This window comes from Octopus bimaculoides, chromosome 1 (assembly GCF_046866305.1).
Source record: "Octopus bimaculoides isolate indiv1 chromosome 1, ASM4686630v1, whole genome shotgun sequence".
Lineage (NCBI taxonomy): Eukaryota > Metazoa > Mollusca > Cephalopoda > Octopoda > Octopodidae > Octopus > Octopus bimaculoides.
In genome coordinates this window covers 97,608,274-97,634,644 of record NC_142928.1, presented here as the reverse complement: position 1 = coordinate 97,634,644, position 26,371 = coordinate 97,608,274, and the positions used below count along the sequence as shown (strand labels likewise).

At 36.4% G+C, this 26,371-nt stretch overlaps 1 protein-coding gene across 14 annotated transcripts in view; it reads right to left on the bottom strand.

Moving 5' to 3' along the window:
- The window catches only part of LOC106879882 (uncharacterized), a 164,255-nt gene that overhangs the window by 58,178 nt on the left and 79,706 nt on the right, over positions 1-26,371 (bottom strand). For all 14 annotated transcript variants that reach the window (XM_014929608.3, XM_014929613.3, XM_089354531.1 and 11 more), the window contains 4 exons: positions 22,862-23,488; positions 21,167-21,248; positions 16,870-16,912; positions 14,219-14,308 (listed from right to left, as the gene is read on the bottom strand). In XM_014929608.3, coding sequence (XP_014785094.2) covers positions 14,219-14,308; positions 16,870-16,912; positions 21,167-21,248; positions 22,862-23,488 — 842 coding nt within the window. The remainder of the gene's footprint in view (positions 1-14,218; positions 14,309-16,869; positions 16,913-21,166; positions 21,249-22,861; positions 23,489-26,371) is intronic.

The window sequence follows — 26,371 nt, the reverse complement described above, 5'->3', positions numbered from 1 at the left end:
ATATCTGCACTGCATTAGGTTATAATAACTCACACAAAACCTATGTCACTCTCTAAGTATCCACAGTTAAATTATCTGCAGACAATTAAGTGCAGAGATTGTTTCAACTACAGAGCCTTCCTTTATATTTTTCCAATGAAAGGATACTCACAAGTCAATAGAAGTTTGATTTAGAAGCTTTCCTTCACCAAGTGGTTTTACTACACACCCAGACACAAACCCAGGTGTTCCCACACCCACAAGGAATGTGTGCATACATAAACATATGCACTTATCTTTTGTCACTATAAATCAAGATATGAGCAGCACAAGGAGTCACATACTGATAGCCATACACCCATGCCTGTGCCTATATATATATATATATATATATATATATATATATATATATATATATATATCTATATATATATATATATATCTGTTAGCTTTACATGCTTTTCCACACCAGCATGCAATAAACAAATAATCATCCACATTCCACATACACACACTCATACATATACTCTTTTACTTGTTTCAGTCATTTGACTGCGGCCATGCTGGAGCACCGCCTTTAGTTGAGCAAATCGACCCCAGGACTTATTCTTTGTAAGCCTAGTACTTATTCTATCGGTCACTTTTGCCGAACCGCTAAGTTACGGGGACGCAAACACACAAGCATCGGTTGTCAAGCGATGTTGGGGGGACAAACACAGATATATATATATATATATATATATATATATATATATATATATATATATATATATATATATAGACGGTTTAGATATAGATTCAAGGTTGAATATGGTACTTATGCGTAGGCACCCGAATAACGCATCCCAAAAGGATAGGTGATTAAAAACAAAAAATAAGCAACACGGATTTCAAAGGTGATTGCAGTACGCACGTTTCATGCTACTTCAATTTATTTAAGTAATGCGAGCATTACCTTAAATACATATATATATATATATATATATATATATATATATATATATATATATATATATATGTATATATATATATATACACACACACACACATACATATACATATGTGTGTATGTATATGACAGGCTTCTTTCAGTTTCTGTCTACCAAATCCACTCACAAGGCTTTGGTCAGCCTAAGGCTATAGTAGAAAACACTTGCCCAAAGTGCCACGCAGTGGGACTTGAACCCGGAACCATGTGGTTGGTAAGCAAGCTACTTACCACACAGCCACTCCTGTATATAAATCATATATATATATATATATATATAAAATTTATACACATATATACATATGTATTAGTGTATATATATATATATATATATATACATACACACAACACACACATATAAATCATACATATTTGTGTGTGTGTGTGTGTGTGTGTGTGTGTGTGTGTAGGCAGGCACAAGCGTAGCTGCGTGGTAAGAAACTTACTTCCAAGGTTCAGTCCCACAGTGTGACACCTTGGGCAAGTGTCTTCTACCAAAACTTGCATTTCAGATGCAATGATATCCAGGAATAGTTCATGTTAGAGAAAATATAGCAGAACTAAATTTTAAAATATCCACCTTATTTAACGTTCAACCTCAAACTGCAGTATGTGGCATAATAAATGGCCATCACTAAAGTGCATTTAAGAAACCAAATACAGTATTATGTAGTACATACTTACTAGGTTTTTATGGTAGTTGGAAGCTCAAGAATTTAGTTAATTTCACTCACCAAGGAGATAAAACAGGCTTATAATTTCTCAATGTCTATATTTTAGCTGACAACCTTTTGACTTAAAGATTTATAATCTTCAATCACTATCACAATATTTCAGTTTCATTTCAGTGATAGAAATTGTGTTCTCATATGATGCTATCACAAACCATTTATTATTGTCTTTCCCTGTTGGTATCCATGAGATGGTAACATTCATTAATGTCTTTTAGTCTTTGTCTTACACTCCCTAAGTGATACACACAGTCTTTTCTCATGCTAAATCACATTCTATAAAAACCATACATACCCTACTGATGCCATCACAAATATTCCCGTGATGAATTGTAGATCACTGTCTGTGCCATATCATCACAGTCCATATTGATGTTGTTACCAATGTCCTTATGCTTAAGAATTCATTCGTTTTTATTTGCAAAACATAATTTAGAAATGTTTTCTAGGTTAAGATTAGCTTGTTTCGAACAACACAAGAAACTGTGCTCTTATATGGCTGAAGTACATGGACTCTAAATAAGGCACCAGAAAGAAAACTAGATGGAACATGCACAAGACTTTTTAAGAGCAGCATTTAACACTTAGCATCAATTGGCATTGCCATACAACTAATCAGGTTCTGTACGGTAATGTTCCAAGAGTTATTTCCACCAGAGAAGAAAGAAGACTGAGGTTCTGTGGACACTGCTTTCATATGACGGATGAAGGACATTTATTGATCAACTGGTTGAAGACTCTGATCTACTAAACAGGCAACCTATCAAGAGCAATGCAGGAAAGAGAATTCTGAAGGCAAGTGGTTGGTGTTGTTCGTCAGTGAACAATGTGGTAGGTAAGTAGGAACTTTCTAGGTTCTCAAATCTTACATTTGTTAAGTCAACTTAGATTACATGCCTCATCATATTACCTCATATAAAACATAAGAATCCATCCAGAGACATATAGAAGAATTTGTAAACAATGTCTCTTCTCAGCAATTAATTTCTGTCTAACCTTTCCATTACTACTGATAAATTTCTCTCTTTCTCTCTCTATTTGTTCTTCATATTATTGAAATTAATTCATACTTTAAGATTACTTGAGAAAATAACAAGGAAAACATTATTAGACCGAGGCGATGACTGCTGACCGAGACCTTTGGAAATGTGCTGTGCGTGAGAAGACCCGGCAAGCCAAGTAAGATCGTTGCCAGTGCCCCTGGACTGGCTCTTGTGCGGGTGGCACATAAGATGCAACATTTTGAGCATGGCCGTTGCCAGTACCGCCTGACTGGCCTCCGTAGGATTTTCGAGCGAGATCGTTGCCAGTGCCCCTGGACTGGCTTGTGCGGGTGGCACATAAAAGACACCATTTCGAGCGTGGCCGTTGCCAGTATCGCCTGACTGGCCTTCGTGCAGGTGACACGTAAAAGCACCTACTACACTCTCTGAGTGGTTGGCGTTAGGAAGGGCATCCAGCTGTAGAAACTCTGCCAAATTTAGATTGGAGCCTGGTGTTGCCATCCGGTTTCACCAGTCCTCAGTCAAGTCGTCCAACCCATGCTAGCATGGAAAGCGGATGTTAAACGATGATGATGATGTGATAAACAATGAAACTTTTAAGCTAACATAATTAGCTACCATTTGGAATCTATTTTCCAGTGGCACTCAGAAACAAACAGAACAGTGGAGAGAGTACATGACCAGACTGCAACACATACAGTTCACTTCACCACTGCAGGTCAAAGGCAAACTGAAGACTGGTTGGTGTATCTGGGACAAACTATAGATTTGTGCATCACATCTAGTCATTTAGGCTACATGTGTTTAGAGGTCTGCTTGATCATAGCTGACTTGGGAGCTATATAATTATTGCTACATCTTTCAAGTGTACAGTACAACAATGATTTCAAATAAGGTATGTTGTATCAATCAATGATAAATCCATTAGATAAAACGTTTCTCTCTTTATCTCCATTAACATTCAGCTTTAAATATCTGATCTCTAATTTTTGTTAAATCTATCCAACTCATTTATCTTGTTTGCAGCCATCTTCTGTCTCTTTGGCACTCTCTCAGGATCCAGTCTGCCAGCTTTTTCAGCCACATATTGTCACTCATACTCAGCATGTTCAGTCCAATTCCATTTGAATGATTTTTCTTTTATTTCCATACTCACTAATTACTACATAAACCACACTCTACCAAATTTGTTTTCCCTAATTGAGAACAGCTTCTCCGAACGGAGCTACATAAAAATGCAAGTTACGTGCGTGCGCACATGTGTGCGTTTCATACAGATATTTGTGTGTCAATATATCCAATACAAATACTTGTTTGTGTATATGTGTATGCATATACACATATATTGTTTGTGTGTATATGCAAGTGTGAATATATGTAATACAAATATTTGTGTGTGTGTGTGTGTGTTTGTGGATTGGTACCTGAATAAAACCAATACAAATATTTGTCGTAAGCATGTGTATTTGAATATAAATACAATTATAAATAGATTCCATTTATAATACCAAGAGACTAACTGTTCATCTAAAACACATAGAACACAGAATATTTGTCTTCCATACCATTTCAAACTAGGATTCTGGGTTTTAAAACATTAAAAGCAAGTTAATTTTAAATTGAAATAAAAAAATAAACACAAAAAAAATAAACAAAGAGGCAAATGAAAAATTATTTTCATTAAATTATGAAAGAATTTAATTCAAAACAGTTCCAATTTAATGCAACATGGGAGGAGGATAAATTCCACACTGACATACAATTTTACTCAATCCCCCAAATTTGGATGGTTTATGAGAAGAACAGTCAGGGACAGCAGTAAAGAACTTAAATTAAATTAGTACTGCTGTTTCAATTGGGTCAAAAATACACCGAGGACCACATCTAGGATAAGTTAGATTGTCACCATGCCCAATTTAACTTACTGACAAAAGCTTCTCAGCTGTGTGCATGTGTTACAAAGAGAATGTGTGTTTTAAGATGTTCCAGTTCTCTAATTGCTCTTAGCCCAGTCGAATATTCTTAGCATCCTATCCAGATATTGCTAAACAACGAGTTTCTATCTACCCTCTTTCTGCAACAGTAAATATTGATTTCTTTTGTTTAAGCACAACGGTGACTATTGCAAAGAAGTATAACTGACCCAACCATTGGAGGGACACTAAACCAAAATGACCTAGACAAAATTTGAACTCAGAACAGACAGAATAAAACTAAAGCAAATACTGTAAAACATTAAGTCTTAATATATGCCATCTTCACCACTCCTACAATCATGTACCATTATTGTAAAACCAATGTTCAATAATACTTAATACACACATACAAAGTCTACTAGGAACTAAACTATTACAATCTTGTCAAATCCACTTATTCAGTTGTTAATTCCCATATGTCACCCACACCAATAAATACTTAGGTTTTCCTACCAAAGTGGAACTGAAGACATAAAAGTTAAGTGTTAGTTTGCCAAGTCAGCGCAAAATAACAACTGAGGCCCATGCAGAAAACCACAGATAATGATAACAACACTAACATGGATAATAGCTAACCTAAGTAATAATTCAGTATCACGTTAAAATGTTTGTTTCAGTTGAACTTTAATTTGTCTATCAAGCTGGAAATATTTCAGTTACTTAGTTTCTTTTTATTGTCATCGAGATTGATAATACTGATGTTGTTTTGTTCTTATTCTTATTCTTCTTTTACTTCTGTTAGATAGGAAAAGAAAAGTACTGTTTTTCTTTGTCATTTTTCTAATTCTAGAAACATGTTTTTGGTTGCAACATTGAACAAAGAATTGATTACAATAGTCAAAAGATTGTATCTTGGAATCCCAGAGCAGCAACTTAATCAGCTCATCTTTTTATAGAGTTAGTTACAACCCTTAAACAAAGGAAATCTTAAAAAGTGGAACAACCAACAAAGAAATAAATAAATATATGTTAAATCAATTAGTGAACAAACATCGCTTTCTTCTTTCCACCCATCCCACCCACCCCCTTCACTACCACTCTCAGACAAACAACACATCAAAGAATGAAGAATTAAAATTCTCTGAATTTGAAGAAACATGATCTTAAAAATAAATTAAAAATCTCCAATTTTGACAAAACGAAAGGAATGGGAGACTGAGCCAATTAAGGAAACCTATTTTGACACCATCGAATTAATTTTCAGTGGTGTTTATTTTTATAAATAACATATATTGAATTTAAGTGAAAACATATTAACAAACAGCTTCTTTACCAAAACATCACAGTCTAGCCTAATCAGGAGGGCATCAGATACTGATGCAAGAAAAATAAGTCCAATTTCAATGCATTGCCATTTTGATAACTAAAGTGAAATCTGTGCCTTACAGCTACTTCTCTCTCTCTCTCTCTTTCCTACCTTGACTCCACACACACACACACACACACACACACACACACACACACACACACCTAATACCATAAAATCTCTAAATGACTATAAGGTTTATTATCACATCTAGCAAGGAGAATCCATACACTATAACTTTTCATGCATTAATTGTATAGTATTTGAAGTGCATCATTTCATTAATTTGGTTTTAATTGATGAGATTAAACATAATTAGTTTAGCTTGACACTTACATCTATGACCTAAGATCTGAACCATCAGTCGAGACCACAATATGGCAGGATGGGGAGGTTGTTGTTTAGCTCTAGGTCAGCTTTGATCAAACAGCCCTAGTGATCAAACATGTTCCAAATGTATATCTAGAACTACATTATCTAATTAATGGATCACCCTTCTTTTTTTAAGACAGTAAAACGATTTTAAGGAAAGATTTGGCTGTTATTTCTAGTAGATTGAGCAACCATATCAAGGGTTGGTTGAACGATGAAGTTTGCAGCACATTTATTATATACATGTTCAAAGCACAATATGGCTTTTATTCTTGGTTTTTATCCACTGACAAGGTTGCAAAAGCAACGAAAATTTTAGAAGAAAAAATATGAATAATAAATGAGTGGAAATTGAACTGGTGTGTTAGATAATAAGGCATTAAGACAATATGACTCTCCTTGGATCCTTGGACACAACAAAATTTATTATAGGTGTTTTGTTAAATGGGATGTAGTAACATTCTTGCTAGAACATTTGAAGAGATGCTTTAACAAGCAGTTGTTGATATATAGTTTTATCTTTTTATGTTCAAAGTTCAAATTCTATCAAGGCCAACTTAGATTTCCCTTCCTCTAAAACAGCGATTCTCAACTTCTGGACACTTTTGATTACTATTTTATTCTTTGTGGACCCCCTTTCCATTCGATGTTTTAAAACTAGTTCTATAGATACTTCTTTCAAAATTCCCATTTTGTTTTTCACACATTCACTTGCATAGGTTTGCCATAGCCCTCTCTGAGAGAACATGAGTGTGGCCAGAAACATTCAATTATGTAAAACCTAGCTGTTTCATGCAATAAGTGTACCATCATCATCATTTAACATCTGATGTCCATGCTGACAGTGGTTGAATGGTTTGACCAGGGCTGGTAAGCTGAAGGACTGCACCAAACTCCAGTCTGATTTGGTATGGTTTCTATGGTTGGATGCCCTTCTTAATGCCAACCACTCAGAGTGTAAATGGGTGCTTCTACATGCCACTGGCATAGGTGTCACTTGTGTAACACCAGTATCTGCCATGACTATGATTTCACTTGGCTTGATGGGTCTTCTACTCAAGCATGTCATATTGCCAAAGGTCTCAGTCATTTGTCAGCAAAATTTATTCACAGACCCTTAAAATATTACTGTGGATCCCCAGTTTACTATTTTATTAACACAGACCCCACAAAATTCTTCTATGGACTCCCCAGTGAAGAACTACTGCTCTAAAGTATCAGTAAAATGGATACTAGTAAAACCTGAAGAGTGATTCATCTGACACTTATGATCTATCAGAAGAAACCATTACCACAGACCAATATTTCCCAAACTTGTTTTTTCACCTGTCATTATACTCTCAATATAGGAAGTGAGCAAAAAACATGGAGCCAAAGATGTGTGAAAGCCAGTTGATAGAAGCCATCTTTGCACTACAGAGGAATTTGGATTTGTATCTGCAATAATTTAGGTATTCAAAATGTATCCTGATGGATAATATGTTTTTGGAATATGGATAATTATCAAGGTATCAAAAAATAAACAGCAGTAGACACATAAATTTGGTGACCCTTAAGTTTAGGATATTTCTTTCACTTTTGTCATTCTGCATTCATATGATGTAGTAGTCTGCCTTCCTGTCTGTCTACTTATCTACCTACCTAGCTCTCATTTTGAAACCCTAACCATGTCAAACAAAATTCCTACTTACTAAGGCAAAGGAATTTACTACTGACCAGTGAGTTGTTAAAGGACTTATATTAATATTAAAGGCCAGTTACTTCTGTTAAATACTAAAGTAACAGTATACAGACATACACCTATTTATTATTATTATTATTATTATTATTAGGATACTTTAAAGTAAATTCAATCAATTACACATCTCCTTAACAAAAGTTGACTTCTATATCAAAGTAAAAAATAATTGTATAACCTAAAGTAGGAGTATCAAGTAGTTGCCTTACCTTCTAGAAATAGCAGCTAAATCACTTATAAATGACACATATCTTTAAAAAAAAAAAAAAGGCAACAAGATAATGTAAGTTGCTTTTTATTTAAAAACTGGGCAAAAGAGCTGTATTCCAGCATGGCCTTAGTCATGGTGACTAAAATAGACTAAAATTTATGTATACCTAGCAATGTCTTCAACACTTCAGGTGCAAGAGTGGCAAAGTTACAGGCATATCTGTATGGTTGAGAAGCTTGCTTCCTAACTATGTAGTCTCAGGTTCAGTCCCACTGCATGATACCTTGGGCAAGTATCTTCTACTATAACCCCAGAACCAACCAAACTATTGTCAGTTAATTTGGTAGATGGAAAGTGGAAGATTTAACCCTTTAGCATTCAGATCACTCTGTCAAGTGTAATGCTTATTTATTCACATTTGTTTTGAATTTATCATGCAATATCTCGTTTGTAGCCTTGAGGTTTAATTTTAATGGGAGGGTTTAATTTGTAGGTTTAATTGTAGGACAGGTGAGCCAGTTTAAATGCTAAAGAGTTAAAATGAGCGAGCAAGCATGCATGCATGTGCAACAAGCTTCTTTCAGACTCTATCTACAAAATCCACTCACAAGACTTTGATTAGCTCAGGGCCTATAGTAGGAGACATTTGCCCAAGGTGCAGCGCAGTGGGACTGAACCCAGAACCACATGTCCTCATAATTCCATTTATTGATAAAATCTTCAGTGTCTAAATTATTCTACAATTTCTTCATAATGGAAGATATTGGTTTTCTCTTTTATCATTGTATTAATAGCTCCATTTTGTTCAATGAGAGGAATTTGAGATTGGTCTCTTCTTTCAAAAAAGGAATTTTCTACAAGTCACAACTTCTTTCTGCTGAGGTTGTCAAATCTATTATTTAGTCTGATATCATTTTGCTTAACCCCCTCTTATTAACTGTGTACTTAGCTTGTATAAAATTTCACTTATTCTCAAAGTATGTTAAATTCTTTCTTTTTAACTGATGATCATCATCATCTGTTTTCCATGCTGGCAAGGGTTAGATAATTTGACTGGAACTGGTAAGCTGAAGAGCTGCACCAGGCTCCAGTCTGTTTTGGCTTGGTTTCTACAGTTGGATGCCCTTTCTAATGCCAACTCCTTTACAGAGTGTAGTGGATACCTTTTATGTGTCCCCCAACACAGGTATCTTTTATATGTCACCGGCACTGGCTGTGACTATGATTTCACTTGGCTTGATATGCCTTCTCAAGCATAGCAAATCGCCAAAGGTCTTATTCACTTGTCATCACCTCCATGAGACTCAACATCCAAAGATCATACTTCACTAGCATAAAACTATGATCTGAGATAGCCAGATATATTAAAGCAACTAAAGTGTTTATCAATGATTCAATGACAATGATTCAGTGGCTACAAAAATTCACAACCCTAAAAGTAAAAGATTCTCCTTGAATTTAAACTTGTATTGAATCATTGACAAACACTCTAGTTGCTTTAATATATCTGGCTATCTCAGATCATAGTTTTATGCTAGTGAAGTATAATCTTTGGATGTTAAGTCTCATGGAAGCAATGGCAAGTGACCAAGACCTTTGGTGATCTGCTGGGCTTGAGAAGACATGCTGAGCCAAGTGAAATTATAGTCATGGTCACTGCTGGTGATATGTAAAAGGCACCCATGCTGGTGACATGTAAAAGACACCTATACTGTTGACTCATAAAAGGAACCCACTACACTCTGTGGAGTGGTTGGTGTTAGGAGGAACATCAAGCTGTAGAAACCAAGCCAAAACAGACTGGAGCCTGGTGCAGCTCTCTGTCTTATCAGTTCTAGTCAAACCATCTAACCCATGCCAGCACAGAAAACAAATGCCAAATGATGATGATGATGATGATGATGATGACATACTTTGAAAATGGGTAAAATTTTATCCAAGCGATGTACAGTTAATAAGACAGAGTCAAGCAAAACAATCTCAGACTAAATAATAGATTTGATAACCTCAACAGAAAGAAGTTGTGAATTATAGTAAATTCATCATCTGGAAGAAGAGACCAATCTCAAATTTGTTTTACCGAACAAGATGGAGCTGTCAATACACCAATAAAAAACAATGCCAGCATTTTCCATTAGGCCTTTACAGAAAAATGCTGCCTACCAAATTCTGATCACTAACTTGAAATTTCTGTCATGATGCTGCAGGGGATGACCTTTAAGCCTTAAGACATCAAAAGAATATAGAGGCAATGCCAGCCAGATAAAGCCAACTGGATCTGACCAAATTCCAGCAAAGCTTCTTTAGGTTGCTCTGTAGAACGCGCGTGCATGTATTAGCTTTTATCTTTTACTTGTTTCAGTCATTAGACTGCAGCTATGCTGGGGTACTGTCTTCAGAAATCTTTTAGTTGAATGAATTGACCCTAGTACATATTTTTTTAAGTCTGGTACTTATTCTATCGGTCTCTTTTGTTGAATCACTATGTTACAGGGATGTAAACATACTAGCACTGGTTAAGCAGTGGTGGGGGGACAAACACAGGCACAAAGACACACACACACATAGACATATATGATAGGCTTCTTTCAGTTTCTATCTACCAAATCCACTTACAAGGCTTCGGTTTGCCCACGGCTATTGTAGAAGACACTTGCCCAAGATGTCACACAGTGGAACTGAACCCAGAATCATGTGGTTGGGAAGCAAGCTTCTTGCCATGCCTATGTTGTCTACTTTACCTGTATTTTACTGGCAGCATGTTTCCCAACCCTTAATGAAATTAATATACAAGAAGAATCCCAGAGTTGCTCCATAAATACAGCACAGTATCATCAGTAGTTCATAAGCAACCAAATCACACTCATCTTTTCCTAGTAACAGAATGAGTATTTGAGCAAGGACCAAGAAGTACTTGCACATCTCATATAACACAATTTATGATAAAGACAAGTACATAAGACTCTAAACAACACAGAAAATCTATACAGGATATCAAAAAAATAATAATTTCAAAGCTGATTTCAGAATTATCACAAAATTATCACAAAAATCTATCGAGATCAGTCTTTCTAGTTATCATTTTTCTTCATTGAATATCAATGCATCAGACTAAAAGTCTCTGAAAGTTCAGTTTTAAAAATTTCCCTGTGAGAATATTCAGAGAGCATTTGTAATTATCCAAACATAAATGTAAGATTGTCTTTAGTTAGTTCAGTTTCATTGTCATTATAAATAGATACACAGAACAAAAGCAAGCTGCATCCCAAGTAGAAGTAACAAAACTAAATAACAGCAGTAACAACAGCAAACTTATATGCACAAATTAATACAAATAAATGCAATTACTGAATTGCATAACAATAACATAATTACATTAAATAAATATATTCCTGCCTGCCCACATACAAATATATACCAAGTAATAGCAGTGACTAGCCTAGGGGGAAAAAAATGATGATTTACTTTTCAGGGTTGTAAATTTTATGAAGAGAAATTAGATTTCACCATGTTCATACCTCTATAATGAGCATTATAGGAATACATTATAGGAATATTAGTAGTGTCTCCCAATAAAATAGTAGAGTAAACTATATTGTTGGCAGTAGTCATGTTATGCCAAATACTTCTATAAACCTTAGTTAATATTTCACATAAATTCATGAAGGAATGGCAATAATACTATGCAGTACACATTACCGACTGCAGAACTGTCAAATCAATTAGAAAGCACTTACTGCATTGCACTGCAATTCAAAAATCAAAATAGCTACAATAAAAGTTTTATCTTTAATACAGTAAAAAGAATGAAAAAAAAATACAGATGATGCTGGGTTTAATGCTGTTTAGCCATGAGAAACCTTCTGTAATCTAGTTAGTAAGGAAATCAGCAATGAGTTTCTATTGTTATAAGAAGGGATTCACAACTTTACATTTTACAATCTTCAATACACAACCTAGTCTATTTCATGATGAAAAGCCATGATGTTTGTCGAACATTTCAATAGTTCTCACACTATCACTGAAAGTAAAACACCAGTACAAACTTGTGGATTTATGAAGTTGCTAGAGCACTGAACAAAATATTTTGTAGCATTTTTTCCAAGTCTTTAAGTTCTGAATGCATAGGCAGAAGCAGTGAATTTGTTTATATCTACCAACAAAATGGTCTTCTTGTTAAAAACAGCTAAGAAAATTCCCTAATAAACACTATGTGCTTGTGGTGGAAGTCATTCATCAACAAGGTTGAGCAAGGAAACAATTTTGTTAGCCACGTCTCTATATTGTCACTGACCAAACCAACTACAGCAATGCTGTGTACAAAATTCATGCTGACAGAGCTGTGAGTATGCACACATGAAAGGATTCCTTGAACCAACCTGCAAGGTGTCCTAGCTTCTTGAAAACTATGTCTGCTGCTGAAAACGGGTGAGACACCCTGCACTCACATAAACAGATACACAGGTATCAACAAGCAACAAATACTCTATACATCACCCTCTAACCAACAATGTAAGCCTAAAACAGCAGTACAGTTATAACATGTAACTGTTAATGATGACATAGATTCTTTCATTCTTTTATTTGTTTCAGTCATTTGACTGCAGAGTTGAGCAAATCGACCCCACGACTTAGTCTTTGTAAGCCGAGTCCTTATTCTATCAGTCTCTTTTGCCAAACCGTTAAGTTACGGGGACGTAAACACACCAGCATCAGTTGTCAAGCGATGTTGAGGGGACAAACATACACACAAACACACACACACATATATATATATATATATATATATATATATATATATATATTACAACGGACTTCTTTCAGTTTCCATCTACCAAATCCACTCACAAGGCTTTGGTCGGCCTGAAACTATAGTAGAAGACACTTGCCCAAGGAGCATACAGTGGGACTGAACCTGGAACCATGTGGGTGTTAAGCTAGTTACTTACCACACAGCCACTCCTGCGCCTGATCTACTTAGATTTCTAATGTTATGAATTATCATTATGGGATGACCTAGACAAGTAAATATCTTGCTCTAAGTCACACTCACCACACACACACTACCCTACTACCACCCATATATATGCAACATGAACTCCCTTGATGTTTCAAGAAACTGCTTTCTATGTGTTAACAATAACCTCTGGAATATTATCATGGCTCAGAAATATGATGTCACTTCCAACAAGTAAAATACAAGCCTAAACATAATAAAATATCACTCCCAAGAGCAGAAGAAAGTTAAGCTTTAATTTACAGCTGGTCTTTTTTAAACTGAAATTTTTTTTAAAACTTATGCAATATCTGCTAATAATGTGGAAGAGATTAGCTGTAAAAAAATGCTACAGCTAGTTACCCCTAATGTGTATACACACACACACACACACACACACACACACACACAGAATAAACTTGGTTTTCGGTACTTTTGTGAGAATACCTAAAAGTGAAGGTTTGTGGCCTGGTGGTTAGGGTGTTGTAGTCACAATCACAGAATCTTGGTTTCAATTTCTGACCAGAACAATGCATCTTATTCTTGAAAATTACACTTCACATTGCTCCAGTCCACTCAACTGTAAATGTCTATCCCTGCAATGGATTAGCATTCCATTCAGTGGGGATGTTGTGACTTCAGTTACTCATATACCTTGGAACCCAGGTAACCAGCCCCCTGAATCCAAAGACTCAAGACAGTACTTTCAGTTTACTGTATTCCTGTGGGGTACTCTTTATTAAAAAAAAAAGTAAGAAACTATATCTCCACCATTAACAAATAGCTGTTGCTTAATATTAGATAAGAAGCTGGTTAAGTCCATAAACAATAGATCCTATTCAAGAGGCATTGAGAATGCACTAAAAGTCTATCACACTCTATTCAGTAGATTTATAGTCAAATATGTTTTAACTTACCATTTATCATATTTGTCCCTTGGATAAGTATCAAACTTTATTTTTAATTTGCCATCTGAAGAGTTGATTTTAATCACAGTTCCAGAAAACCTGTACAAGAGATTCAATAAAGGTACACTATGTAACAAACTGGCAGAGATAACATATCAATGTTGCTGAGTAGCAGCGTTTATTAAGTGATTTTGTGTGTATCGTTATAGGTGGCCTGAAGTCAAACAGTGCAGATGTCTTCATGCACATATAAATACATATTAATGTGTAAATTCTAAATTCAGAGTTTAACAAACATCAGAACTGTAGTACAGAGGTGAAGTCTAGAAGAGAAGTGTTCACCACAGGAGATAAAGAATTCAAGAGACTGGAAAGATTTTCCTTTAGCTAAGTCTAGGTTGAGCATTTTCAGACACTAACTTATACTAATAAACTAGTAACAGAGATCACTTACACTTCAATCAACCCCCTAAATTATGTTCAACTGATAGAAGGAAAAGTTATCCACTATGACAAGCCTTTGTTCAACAGAAACAGAGTGTCACTAAAACTGACTCCTCGGTATTTTAACACTTGCTTCATTCTCTACAATTTCTATAATCTTTTAATATTATTGTAAATCTCTTTAATTTGTTACAATTAAAGTCTTCGACTTATTTTAATGTATTACTTTTAAACGTATTTGATAGCCAAAACAACTTCCTTGCTATATCTGTTTTTAAACAACGATCTAAGGGAAACAACTCTAACCATACCACAAACGGGGAATATTATTTATATAGAACGTAACTAGCTTGTATGCATTTACAGTTCAAATTCAATGCATTTCATCTACTTCAATAAAAAAAATTATATCTATATTAAACTTGTCTTGATTAGAAACTAGTTCTTAAAATATGCATTCAATAGATGAGTGACCCGAGTAACCCACAATGACAATTTACCCTTATTAGCACAAGCCATGAAAGTTATGAACCTATTAATGATCTGGTCAAATGCCCACCTCATTCCCCATTCCGCCAAAGCAATAAGGGAGATAATTCTTACACTACCGTTAAACAAAAATGTCAATATGAAGTTTTTTGGCCGAGACAAAATATTGGTTTCAAATTTTGGTACAGGGCCATGAATTTCTAGAGAGTTGAGTAAGTCGATTATATTGACCCCAGTGCTCAACTGGTACTTATTTTATCGACCCGGAAAGCATGAAAAGCAAAGTCGACTTCGGCGGAATTTGAAATCAGAACGTTAAAACGGACGAAATGCTGCTAAGCATTTTTTGCCTGGCGTGCTAACGATTCTGCCAGCTCACCACCTTGGTTGAGACAAAATATTGAATCATGTAAGTCATTGGTCCTCAACCGAGGTTCATATGAGATTTTTATTTATTTTTTCTTTTGTTAAAATTTACCTGGTTATACTTCTACAAATACACAGACTATTTTAATAATTATTTTTATATAATTCCTAATAATATTTAATTATAAAAATATAATAGAATTTTTTAAACATAAATATCTAGGTTCAATAACAACAACTATAATAACGATGATAATGTGATTTCTTGTTTAGAAATAAGTCTAAACAGCTACATAAAATAAAGAAGTCAATTGAACAGACACATCAGAATACATTCTATCAACCCTCTTCAAAGAGACAAAAGACAAAAATCTACCCCAGAGAGATTTGAAATCAGCATGTAAAAGAACAAAACTAAATATTGCTTACTAATTTTGGCACAAGGCCAACAATTTTGTGGAAGGAGATAAGTTGATTGCACTGACCCCACTACTCAACTGGTGCTTATTTTATTGACCCTGAAGAGATGAAAGGCAAAGTCAACCTTGATGAAATTTGAACTCACAACAATAAGAAGGTTAAAATGCTGCTAGGCATTTTTTCCGGCATGCTAATGATTCTGCCAGCTTGCTACACTTAGTCTAATATTGGGGAATATAAGCCCTTCAATGGACAAAAATGGGTATTAGTACAGTACACATGGGAATTGAACCCACACCTTTTATTTTTGCAATAAGTGTACTAGCCAATTAGACCAACTTACCCATCTAAATATTAAAAAAGATATTAGTCTGATGTTTTACTAGTTCTGCCAAACAACAAAGAGACTTTAGTGAAGGGAAAACCAGATGATCATTATGGATTAGACAGTGAAATTATCAGATCATACATTATTTAGTAATTACCTCAAAAATGTTGAGGTACTATGATGTGATAAATACCTGCCAGAAAACACAATTCCTTCATAATCTACTATCTTAAGAGAGAAAAATTGAATAATATATTCCTAAATAGACTATGTGAGAGAAAAAACATAGAAATAGTCACAGATGGAACATTTTTGATCATAAAGCAACTTGATCAGTGCTGATCTGAAACAAGAGGAAACATAAAAATAACTCCCTCGTAAACAAAATTGAAATACTTTAAATTAATGCCAATAAAATAATTTAACCAACGAAATAAAAATATTCAAAGCATAACTTTAGCTTTAGATAATCACCATTACTTTTCTTAGAATCCCTTTTTGTTATTTTACTATTGAGTCTTCAATAGAAAAATATAAACAGAAGGTTTGGTGGGGTGAACTGTCTTAAAGGAAATAAATAAAAAAGAACTTTTGTGAAAAATTGCAAACTTACCATCGGCCATTGACAAGTGCTTCAACTTGGGTATTTACTTCCACTATAAAATGGAAAAACATGTAATTGTTAGTAATTTGCAACATAAGCTTTATCAATTTCTTTTCAAAAATGGATTGTATTCAATAAATTTGACCCCAATATATTACCTGGTTAATTGGTGATGGGGTTAAGTAGAGTTTAACATTTTCTATGCAGAAACCCAGCCACAACAACAGAATTGAGATCCTAAAACCAAGGTGCCACATAAAAAGCATTGGCGTGGGTGCCAGTGTCACATAAAAAGCACCCAGTACACTCTGTGGAGTGGTTGGCATTAGGAAGGACATCTAGCCATAAAAATCACACCAAAACAAACTATGGGACCTAGTGTGGCTTCTGACCTTGCCAGTTCCTATCAAGTTATCCACCCCATGCCAGCATGGGATGATGATGTGTGCTGTGAATCACATAACATAAGGAAATCACTAAAAAATAGAGATGACAAAGCCTATCTCTCTCTTAATTATACTTATGATGAGCTGAACAGTATTCCAAGTTAACAAAACATTCATCATTTAAAACTATTCTTACAACTTAGGCAAAAGTAAGCTTTATTATCTACTTAAAGCTAAACTGTCACAGACATTAACATGAAGTATCGTAGAAAATCTCAATTCTGATGATGAAAGGATGTGAAACTTGGGTGGATACTCCCCTGCCTCATTGACTTAGTTGTCTGCAATTTATAGAGGCACAATACTTTTCTATCACCTGCACCAATCCTTCTATCTCATATGCAAATAATACTGGCTTGTCTTGACTAAAACAAAGAAGTTCTATATTTTAAACTTTTTCCTCGAGACCTAACCCCTTATTCTGCAATGATCAGAACTTATATATAACAGTTCACCTAAGGCAAAATGATTCATGTTTATAGCTTAGTCAGATCATGTACCAATACCAGATAAGGTAGTTTCAAATATAATTGCTTAAAATTTAACTATGTGTTCGCATGGATGATGGTACGCTTGCATTAAATGAGGATGCAAAGAAAGAGGTCTGGAGATGCCACTACGATAGATTGCTTAATAAAGAGAATGAATGGGAGAAAGAGAGCCTGCCTTATGTCGACCCAATAGAGGGACCAGCTATCCGAGTTGATAGTACCAGGGTAGATAAAGCAATTAAGAGTATGAAGACCGGGAAAGCCCCCGGCCCATCAGGAATCACTGCAGAGATGCTCAAAATATCTGGCAGTGTTGGCTATAGCCTAGTCACCCGTATTACGAACCAGGTGATACACGAAGGAGTCATACCCTATGACTGGTGTAGCAGCATCATAGTCAACTGCTACAAAGGTAAAGGGGACGCTTTAGATACAAATAATTACAGAGGCATCAAGCTGTTAGATCAGGTTATGAAAGTTACAGAGAGGGTCATAGCCCAACTAATTAGGGAGCGAATCAATTTAGATGACATGCAGTTTGGGTTCGTGCCAGGTAAAAGCACTACTGATGCCTTATTTCTAGTGAGACAGTTGCAAGAGAAATACCTAGCCAAGGATAAACCTCTGTACCTGGCTTTCGTTGACATGGAGAAAGCCTTTGACAGGGTCCCCCGATCCCTTATCTGGTGGTCAATGAGGAAACTTGGGATAGAAGAATGGCTAGTGAGAGCTGTGCGAGCCATGTACAGAGATGCGGCCAGTAAGGTGAGGGTTGGAAATGAGTACAGCAATGAATTCCGGGTAGAGGTAGGGGTCCACCAAGGTTCCGTCCTCAGCCCCCTATTATTTACCATAGTCCTCCAGGCAATCACAGAGGAGTTCAAGACAGGTTGCCCCTGGGAGCTCCTCTATGCTGATGACCTTGCCCTAATTGCGGAGTCACTATCAGAACTAGAGGAGAAGTTTCAGGTGTGGAAGCAAGGTCTAGAATTGAAGGGCCTTAGAGTCAACCTAGCTAAAACCAAAATCCTAATAAGTAGGAAGGTAGATAAAACACAAACCCCTTCAGGTAGATGGCCCTGCTCAGTATGTAGAAAAGGAGTAGGTAGTAACTCTATAAGATGTACCCGGTGCAAGCTATGGACACATAAGAGGTGCAGCAACATCAAAGGCAGGTTAACTAGCAAGTTAGTTTTTGTTTGTGGCAGATGTTCAGGTGCAATAAAGACTGCAAACAAACAGGAAACAACTTCTATCTCATTCCAGGGTGAAAAACTAGAGGTAGTCGATAGCTTCCGCTATCTGGGCGACCAAGTTAGTAGTGGGGGTGGGTGCGCTGAAAGTGTAGCTGCTAGAATAAGAATAGCCTGGGCAAAGTTTAGAGAGCTCTTACCCCTGCTGGCGACAAAGGGACTCTCACTCAGAGTAAAAGGCAGACTGTATGACGCATGCGTACGAACAACCATGCTACATGGCAGTGAAACATGGGCTGTAACTGCTGAGGACATACGTAAGCTCGCAAGGAATGAAGCCAGTATGCTCCGTTGGATGTGTAATGTCAATGTGAATACCCGTCAGAGTGTAAGTATCTTGAGAGAAAAGCTGAACATTAGAAGCATCAGTTGTGGCGTGCAAGAGAGACGATTGCGCTGGTATGGACATGTGGTGAGAATGGAGGAGGATAGCTGCGTGAAAAAGTGCCACACCCTAACAGTTGAGGGAACCCGTGGAAGAGGTAGGCCCAGGAAGACCTGGGCTGAGGTGGTGAGGCAAGACCTTCGTACATTGGGCCTCACCGAGGCGATGACTACGGACCGAGACCTTTGGAAATGGGCTGTGCGTGAGAAGACCCGGCAAGCCAAGTAAGATCGTTGCCAGTGCCCCTGGACTGGTTCTTGTGCGGGTGGCACATGAGAGGCACCATTTTGAGCGTGGCCGTTGCCAGTACCGCCTGACTGGCTCCTGTAGGATTTTCGAGCGAGATCGTTGCCAGTGCCCCTGGACTGGCTTGTGCGGGTGGCACATAAAAGACACCATTTCGAGCGTGGCCGTTTTCGTGCGGGTGACACGTAAAAGCACCCACTACACTCTCTGAGTGGTTGGCGTTAGGAAGGGCATCCAGCTGTAGAAACTCTGCCAAATCAGACTGGAGCCTGGTGTTGCCATCCGGTTTCACCAGTCCTCAGTCAAATCGTCCAACCCATGCTAGCATGGAAAGCGGACGTTAAACGATGATGATGATGATTGGACTTAGGCTTGGGGGGGGGGGGGGTAAGGTTGCTTTTCAACAACTCTTTCCTTTGTTAACAAATACTGTATTTTCCAGCATACAAGTTCACATAATATATGATGTAAACATGCAATGTTAAGAGTCAAACACTGTCACTATCTTTCCAAATCCTGCTGCATTTCACATGGAATTTTTGGTCCTCCAAATTCAATCTGCTTTTTGTTTTTTTTTGCTCTAAATTTGGGTCTGAAAATTTTGGCTTGTGTACCAGAAAATACAGTACATATTTTTCTGTGTACAGACACATGCATCTATTATAAATGAATATTAAAAAAAAAAGGATATTCTGGGATTTGGTATACTTAAATAAGCATCCATCTGTCTTATATGGATACATTTGTTTAACTGACACAGCTCATCTTGTAGAACAGAAAATTTATTTTACAAATTTCCCATCTCTTTTTCCATTCTAGCAGTAGGTGGAATAATTTTCCAAATTCTGAACATTTGTGTATTGTGGGTGCAAGCCTTTTTTGAAACTTGATGAATTTCCGATACATAACCAATTATTAATCAAGAAACACAAGTGTCACCTCTTTAGGCAATATGGAATAAGTAACTTGTCTTGTGGCCTTTAGCCCCAGGTCCACCCTGATTGAGCAGACCTATGATAAAAGGTATTTAAGCAGTGACCATCTGTCTTATTTTTCAGGTAGTGTACCTCCAGGACATTATCAAATGTCTCCTTCTCCTTTTAAAACACTAGAGAATGACTTAAGGGAAAATTGGTTGCTATTTCTAGCAGACTGCAACTGCATAAAGGCTCCCTTATTAAAATGAAGATAGAAATGTAAAAGTTGTATACATTTTATATAATCCATCAAATGGGACAGTCATAGGTAGTAGGCCCTAAATTACATTTTGAATATTAGGTAAAGTATGTCATTATTCTGACAAATACAGAAACCGTTTAGATTTCATAATGCACAGATTATCTTTATCATGAGTAAATATCCCAAAAATAAAACTTGCTCATAATAATAATCCAAGTATGCTTTCATTAGTAGAACCATCATCCAAGCCATGTTAACTTGGAACAACACTGAAATCAATAACTAATAATCAATAATTCTACTTACTAGGTACTGCATCAGACATGTCAGGTTCATCTGTACTGGGTTCAGCTGCAGCAAACTCAGGTTTTTCAGAATTTCGTTTGATCTGGAATATTAATAAATCAACAGAAACTCACACAACTACAATTATCAGTCAAAACCACTAATTTCATTTTGTTTACCTAGATATAATGAGCGAGTCTTCTCTTTTTAATCTTATAACCTATGAACTTAATTCCCTCACTTCCTACAATTTTAATTATCTTCCTTCAGAAGTTGGTCAGAAGTTAACATAGTTTTTCAGCTGAAGTTGTGAGACTCTTCCCCTTCACTGCTAAAAGCTTCTTGTAACAAGATGTTGGCATCATTACTTCCGTTAATGATTGATTTCAATTCAGTTACTACTAAGTGAGTCACCTGTTTAACCAACATGTATCAGTTCTATATTTAACCCTTCTCATACCAACCTGTCTGAAACCACCCTTGGTTCTTTGATACAAACTCCCTGTCTTAGAGTGATCGAAATTGAAAAACCTTCCATGATTTCATGTCAATTTATGTTCAAAACACCAGCTTAACAAAGACAAAGTTACTTCATTAAATTCTTCATCATTTTCAAAATTAATTCAAACGAAGACAGTGTATTTCAACAGAAATATAGTAACAAAAGGATTAAACACTTCTATCTTAATTATTTTGTTTACCTAGCTTTTAAAAAAACTTTTCTCTCTTTTACATGAATGGTTGGAAGACGCATGTGAGTCATTAACGAAAGTGCTGTTGGTAACAAATTCAAGGAAGTGGGAATTTCTGGGAATTTCTTGCGATCATTATTACCATCATGATAACCTGTTTAGATTCTTGACAGAACATAGGCCTTTCACAGTAGGTCTTCCAGTATATTCGGCTCAGTGCTCTTTTTTTTTTTTGTTTTTTAATGGGTTTCATGTCACCACTATTATCTTCAATTCCTTTCTCTGCTGATCTATACCAAGTGATCATCAAGCATTCTGCCTCTCTTTTCCCCATTTCAGTTCTAACCTAAGGCTTACCTTGCTATACATCTCCCTGGTTTTCTTAACATATGATCAACTCCGTCTCTATTTACGTCAAAATAATAATTTCCTCTCAAATCGCTGATTAGAGATTTAATCTTCAACACAGATTACAGTATCCCAAAAATGAGTTTATCAACAGTTGATATCAATTCTAAAGTTGTAAGAATTGTTCTAATGTTCTAACTTCACAAAAAAGAAATGTACAAAACCCTTGAAAAATTAATCAGTAAGTGTTACCAACATGTAAACAATACTGGATATAGTAGCCATGGGTTATCATTTCTCCTGAAGCATAAGAGTTCCCTGGGCAAGACTCTTCTATCAGTGTCAGTTTGTGTAATTTACTATACAGAAATTGCACAGGTGCTGCGTGGACAGACAGACAGGTGTGTGTGTGTGTGTGTGTGTGTGTGTGTGTGTGTGTGTGTGTGTGTGTGTGTGTGTGTGCGCGCGCGCTTTTATTCGTGTAAGATGGAAAATGCTGTATTTCATAAACAATTCTTTGCAATATTCACATCCCACTGAGTTATCTCCCTTAACATCAAACCTCACTTTTCATTTTTGCAACATACAATGGCAAAATATTAGGGTCCAATCCGATAGAAGAAACTGAAGAATAAACATATATAAGATAAATTTACAGAAGTGTATTAATACTTACATAGTCTGATGAGATCGTTTGGCCATTTGTAGGGAAATCCATTTCCGATTCCATGGATAATACCATGTTACTGTCCGAAGGTGAACTGTTTGTATCAACTTCTTTTTTGAGTACAATATTGTCTTTGATCTGAGGGACTGGTTTCGTGGAGTCTGCACTAGAATTTACTTCTGACCATTGATTAGAGTCTTTCCCACTATCTAAATCTTGCTCGTCGTCATCATCACCCGTGCCCTCATCAACTTTGCTCTCCTCTTTCTCCTTCCCCTTTTCCTTTTTCACAGCTGACTTGACACTTCCTTCGCTACTACTCTTACCATTCTCTTCCTCCCAGTCAGAGTCCATATCTACATTATTGCTGCTGTCCTCCTCATCATCAGCTTCTTCGGTGACCACTGTGATTATGGGTCGTTTCTCCTTTGCCTTAAAGCTGCTGCTGCTGACTTCCTTCTTGTCCTCCACCACTTCTTTACGGCTTCCTTCTTCCAATTTGGCTTGTCGCCGAGATTTCTTGGTCGGCACAACCACTTCTTCTTCGTCCTCATCAATGTCAGAGTGATCTTCATCATCATCATCATCATCCTCATTCCAAGCTGATCTGCGCCTGGACTTTGGTTTTTTCTTTGTCTGAAATAAAATGGCAATAAAAATGTGCATGTTTATTGAGAAATACTACTGGAGAAAACAGATAAATAAAGGCAGCAGGTAGGAAAACAGAGGAACGTGAGCTCAAACAGATAGGCATGTAGGTTGATATATTAACTTAAATATACATATGGTGTGTAAATGAAATTAAAACATGAATTTATCTGTATAAGTAAATATATAGCGATAGATGTTGAGGTGGTTCTGTAGTTAAGAATTTGCTTTCCAATCACATGGTTTAAGGTTCAGTCCAACTGTGTTGAAACTTGAACAAGTGTCTTCTACTATAGCTCTAGGCTGATCAAAGCCTTGTGAGTGGATTTGATTGATAGCAACTGAAGAAGCTCATTGTATGTATGTGTGTGTGTGTGTGTGTGTGTGTGTGTGTGTGTGTGTGTGCGTGCGCGCGCGCGCGCGCGCAGGTATGAATGTAGGTTGTGGGCAGTTGCGTCTCTTTGTCATAACATCACATAATAGTTGTATAAACGAGTATCATAGTCATATAAGTGGTGTCCTTCATTTCCAATCTTCCATGAAAGCATGTCCAGCCATGGGAAAATATTACCTAATTTGAAAATAGGGGAAGGTTGATGACAGGAAGAGCATATCTAAGCCATACAAGCACAGGAAACTGTACATTAAAACATTGAATATCTAACCCATGCAAGTACAGGAAACTGTACATTAAAATATATATATATATATATATATATATGTTGCATTGTGTGTGTAGGTGGATAGCTTTCTATAAATTTTGCTCTAAATTGCAGTGAAATCCATAGACCTACCATAATATTAAGACTTAAAGAAAGAATTCAAATGGCCAAGTGGATAAAACTATGACTAATCCATTCCTACTTCACTTCAACAACCTGTAAGTTATGTTATAAAGTTTAAGGTAAGACTTCAGGAAAAACATATCATTACTTACATTCTAAAAAGAAAAAAAAAACAATCAAGTTGACTTCTCAATGTTGCTAACATTTAATGGGTTGCTAGACCTAGCATAAGTCAGTCTGGTAGAAATCATCCATCTCTTGGTCACTGATTGTAACCAGAAAACACAGGTATAATGAATAAGTAAAATGAAGTGTATCAACTAAACCTGCATTAAAAACTCAGCTTGCCAAGAGAATTCTCTCACACAGTGACACATATATAAATATATATACATATATATCAGTTACATATTTTTGCACAAGGCCAGTAATTTTAGAGGAGGATGTAAGTCGATTACATTGACCCCCCACCCCCACCCCCCAATGCTCAACTGGTACTTATTTTATCAACCTTGGGAGAATAAAAGGCATAGTTGACCTCGGCAGAATTAGAACTCAGAACATAAAGATGGATGAAACGCTGCTAAGCATTTTGCCCAGCATGCTAATAATTTTGCGAGCTTGCCACCTTTATATATACGTATATATTGTCATCATTTAATGTCAACGTTTTCCATACTTGCAGGGATCAGATAGAAATTGTTGAGACAGTTTTTCTACAGTCCAAAACCCTTCTGTTGCCAACCTGTTTTCAGACAAAGTAATATTTCCCTATGGCCAGACATGTTTTTCATGGAAGACTGGAAACAAAAAACAATCCTTTTATGACTTATTCACAATCATCACAAGGGTAAACACAAAAACACATGCATACATGTCATCATCACCATTTAATGTCTGCTTTCCATACTGGCATGGGTTGGACAGTTTGACATGGAGCTGGCTAGCAGAGAGCTGTCCAGACTCCAACTGTCTGCTGTGGCAAGGTTTTTACAACTGGATGCCCTTAACCCTTTCAGCCTGGCTGGTACATATTTGTACCAGTCAAAAACTTTACAACCCAAATCTTCAAAATTCTATGTGAGGCAGTATAGTACCGCTCCGGATTTTCTGGTATGTAGCACCAGATGTACAATCTGAGTGTATGACATTATAATGACAGCTCAAAAGGCTCAGATGTGTACAAACCCCAAACCTCAAAATAGAGAAACTTTCAGTATGTCAATTGAAATGGATACAGAGATTTTTACTTGAATATAAGTAAATAGTTAAGACAAATATCATAAAAATGTAACATCATAACTATTTTATTCTAGCAACTTATAGTATTTATCATGTTTTTACCTCCGCCAAGGAAGGAGGTTATGTTTTCATTGGCGTTGGTTTGTCCGTCTGTGTGCAAAATAACTCAAAAAGTTGTGAACAGTATTTGATGAAACTTGCAGGAAAAGTTGGTAATGATACGAGGAACAGATGATGAAATTTTGGTAGTGATCTGGGAATTTTTATGGATTCTTGAAGGATTTTTCATTTGTTATATTTACTTTAAATGAAGTATTACAATGTTACGTTGTTTGAAGTCTTTCTTTGATTATCCCCCTTGAAAACATGTTCATGGTTTTCACATAACCTATGGTGGCGTTGCTGCTTCCAAAGTTTTATTTTCGTTTCTCTATTAGTAATTTTACTCGCGGATCTATCTTACTAGAAACTGATGGATAAAGAGATCAAACTACATAAACAAACAGCAGCAAAACAGTTCAGAAATTAAAGGACACTAACATATTCAAGGGTTGCTAAAAGCAGCAGCAGCGGAGGAGGCAGTGGTAGCAACAACTGATGCTGGACCCTTGAGGGGTACAAAGGTACAATTCAGGGTACAAGTCGGAGTTTACCAAGGATCGGTGCTCTGCCCCCTCTTGTTCATCATAGTCCTCTAGGCAATAAAAGGAAATCAAGACAGGCTGCCTCTTGGAGCTCCTCTATGCTGATGACCTTGCTCTTATAGCTGAATCACTAACTGAACTAGACATTTCCAAGTATGGAGGCAAGGTCTAGAATCAAAGGGCCTTAGAGTTAATCTAGC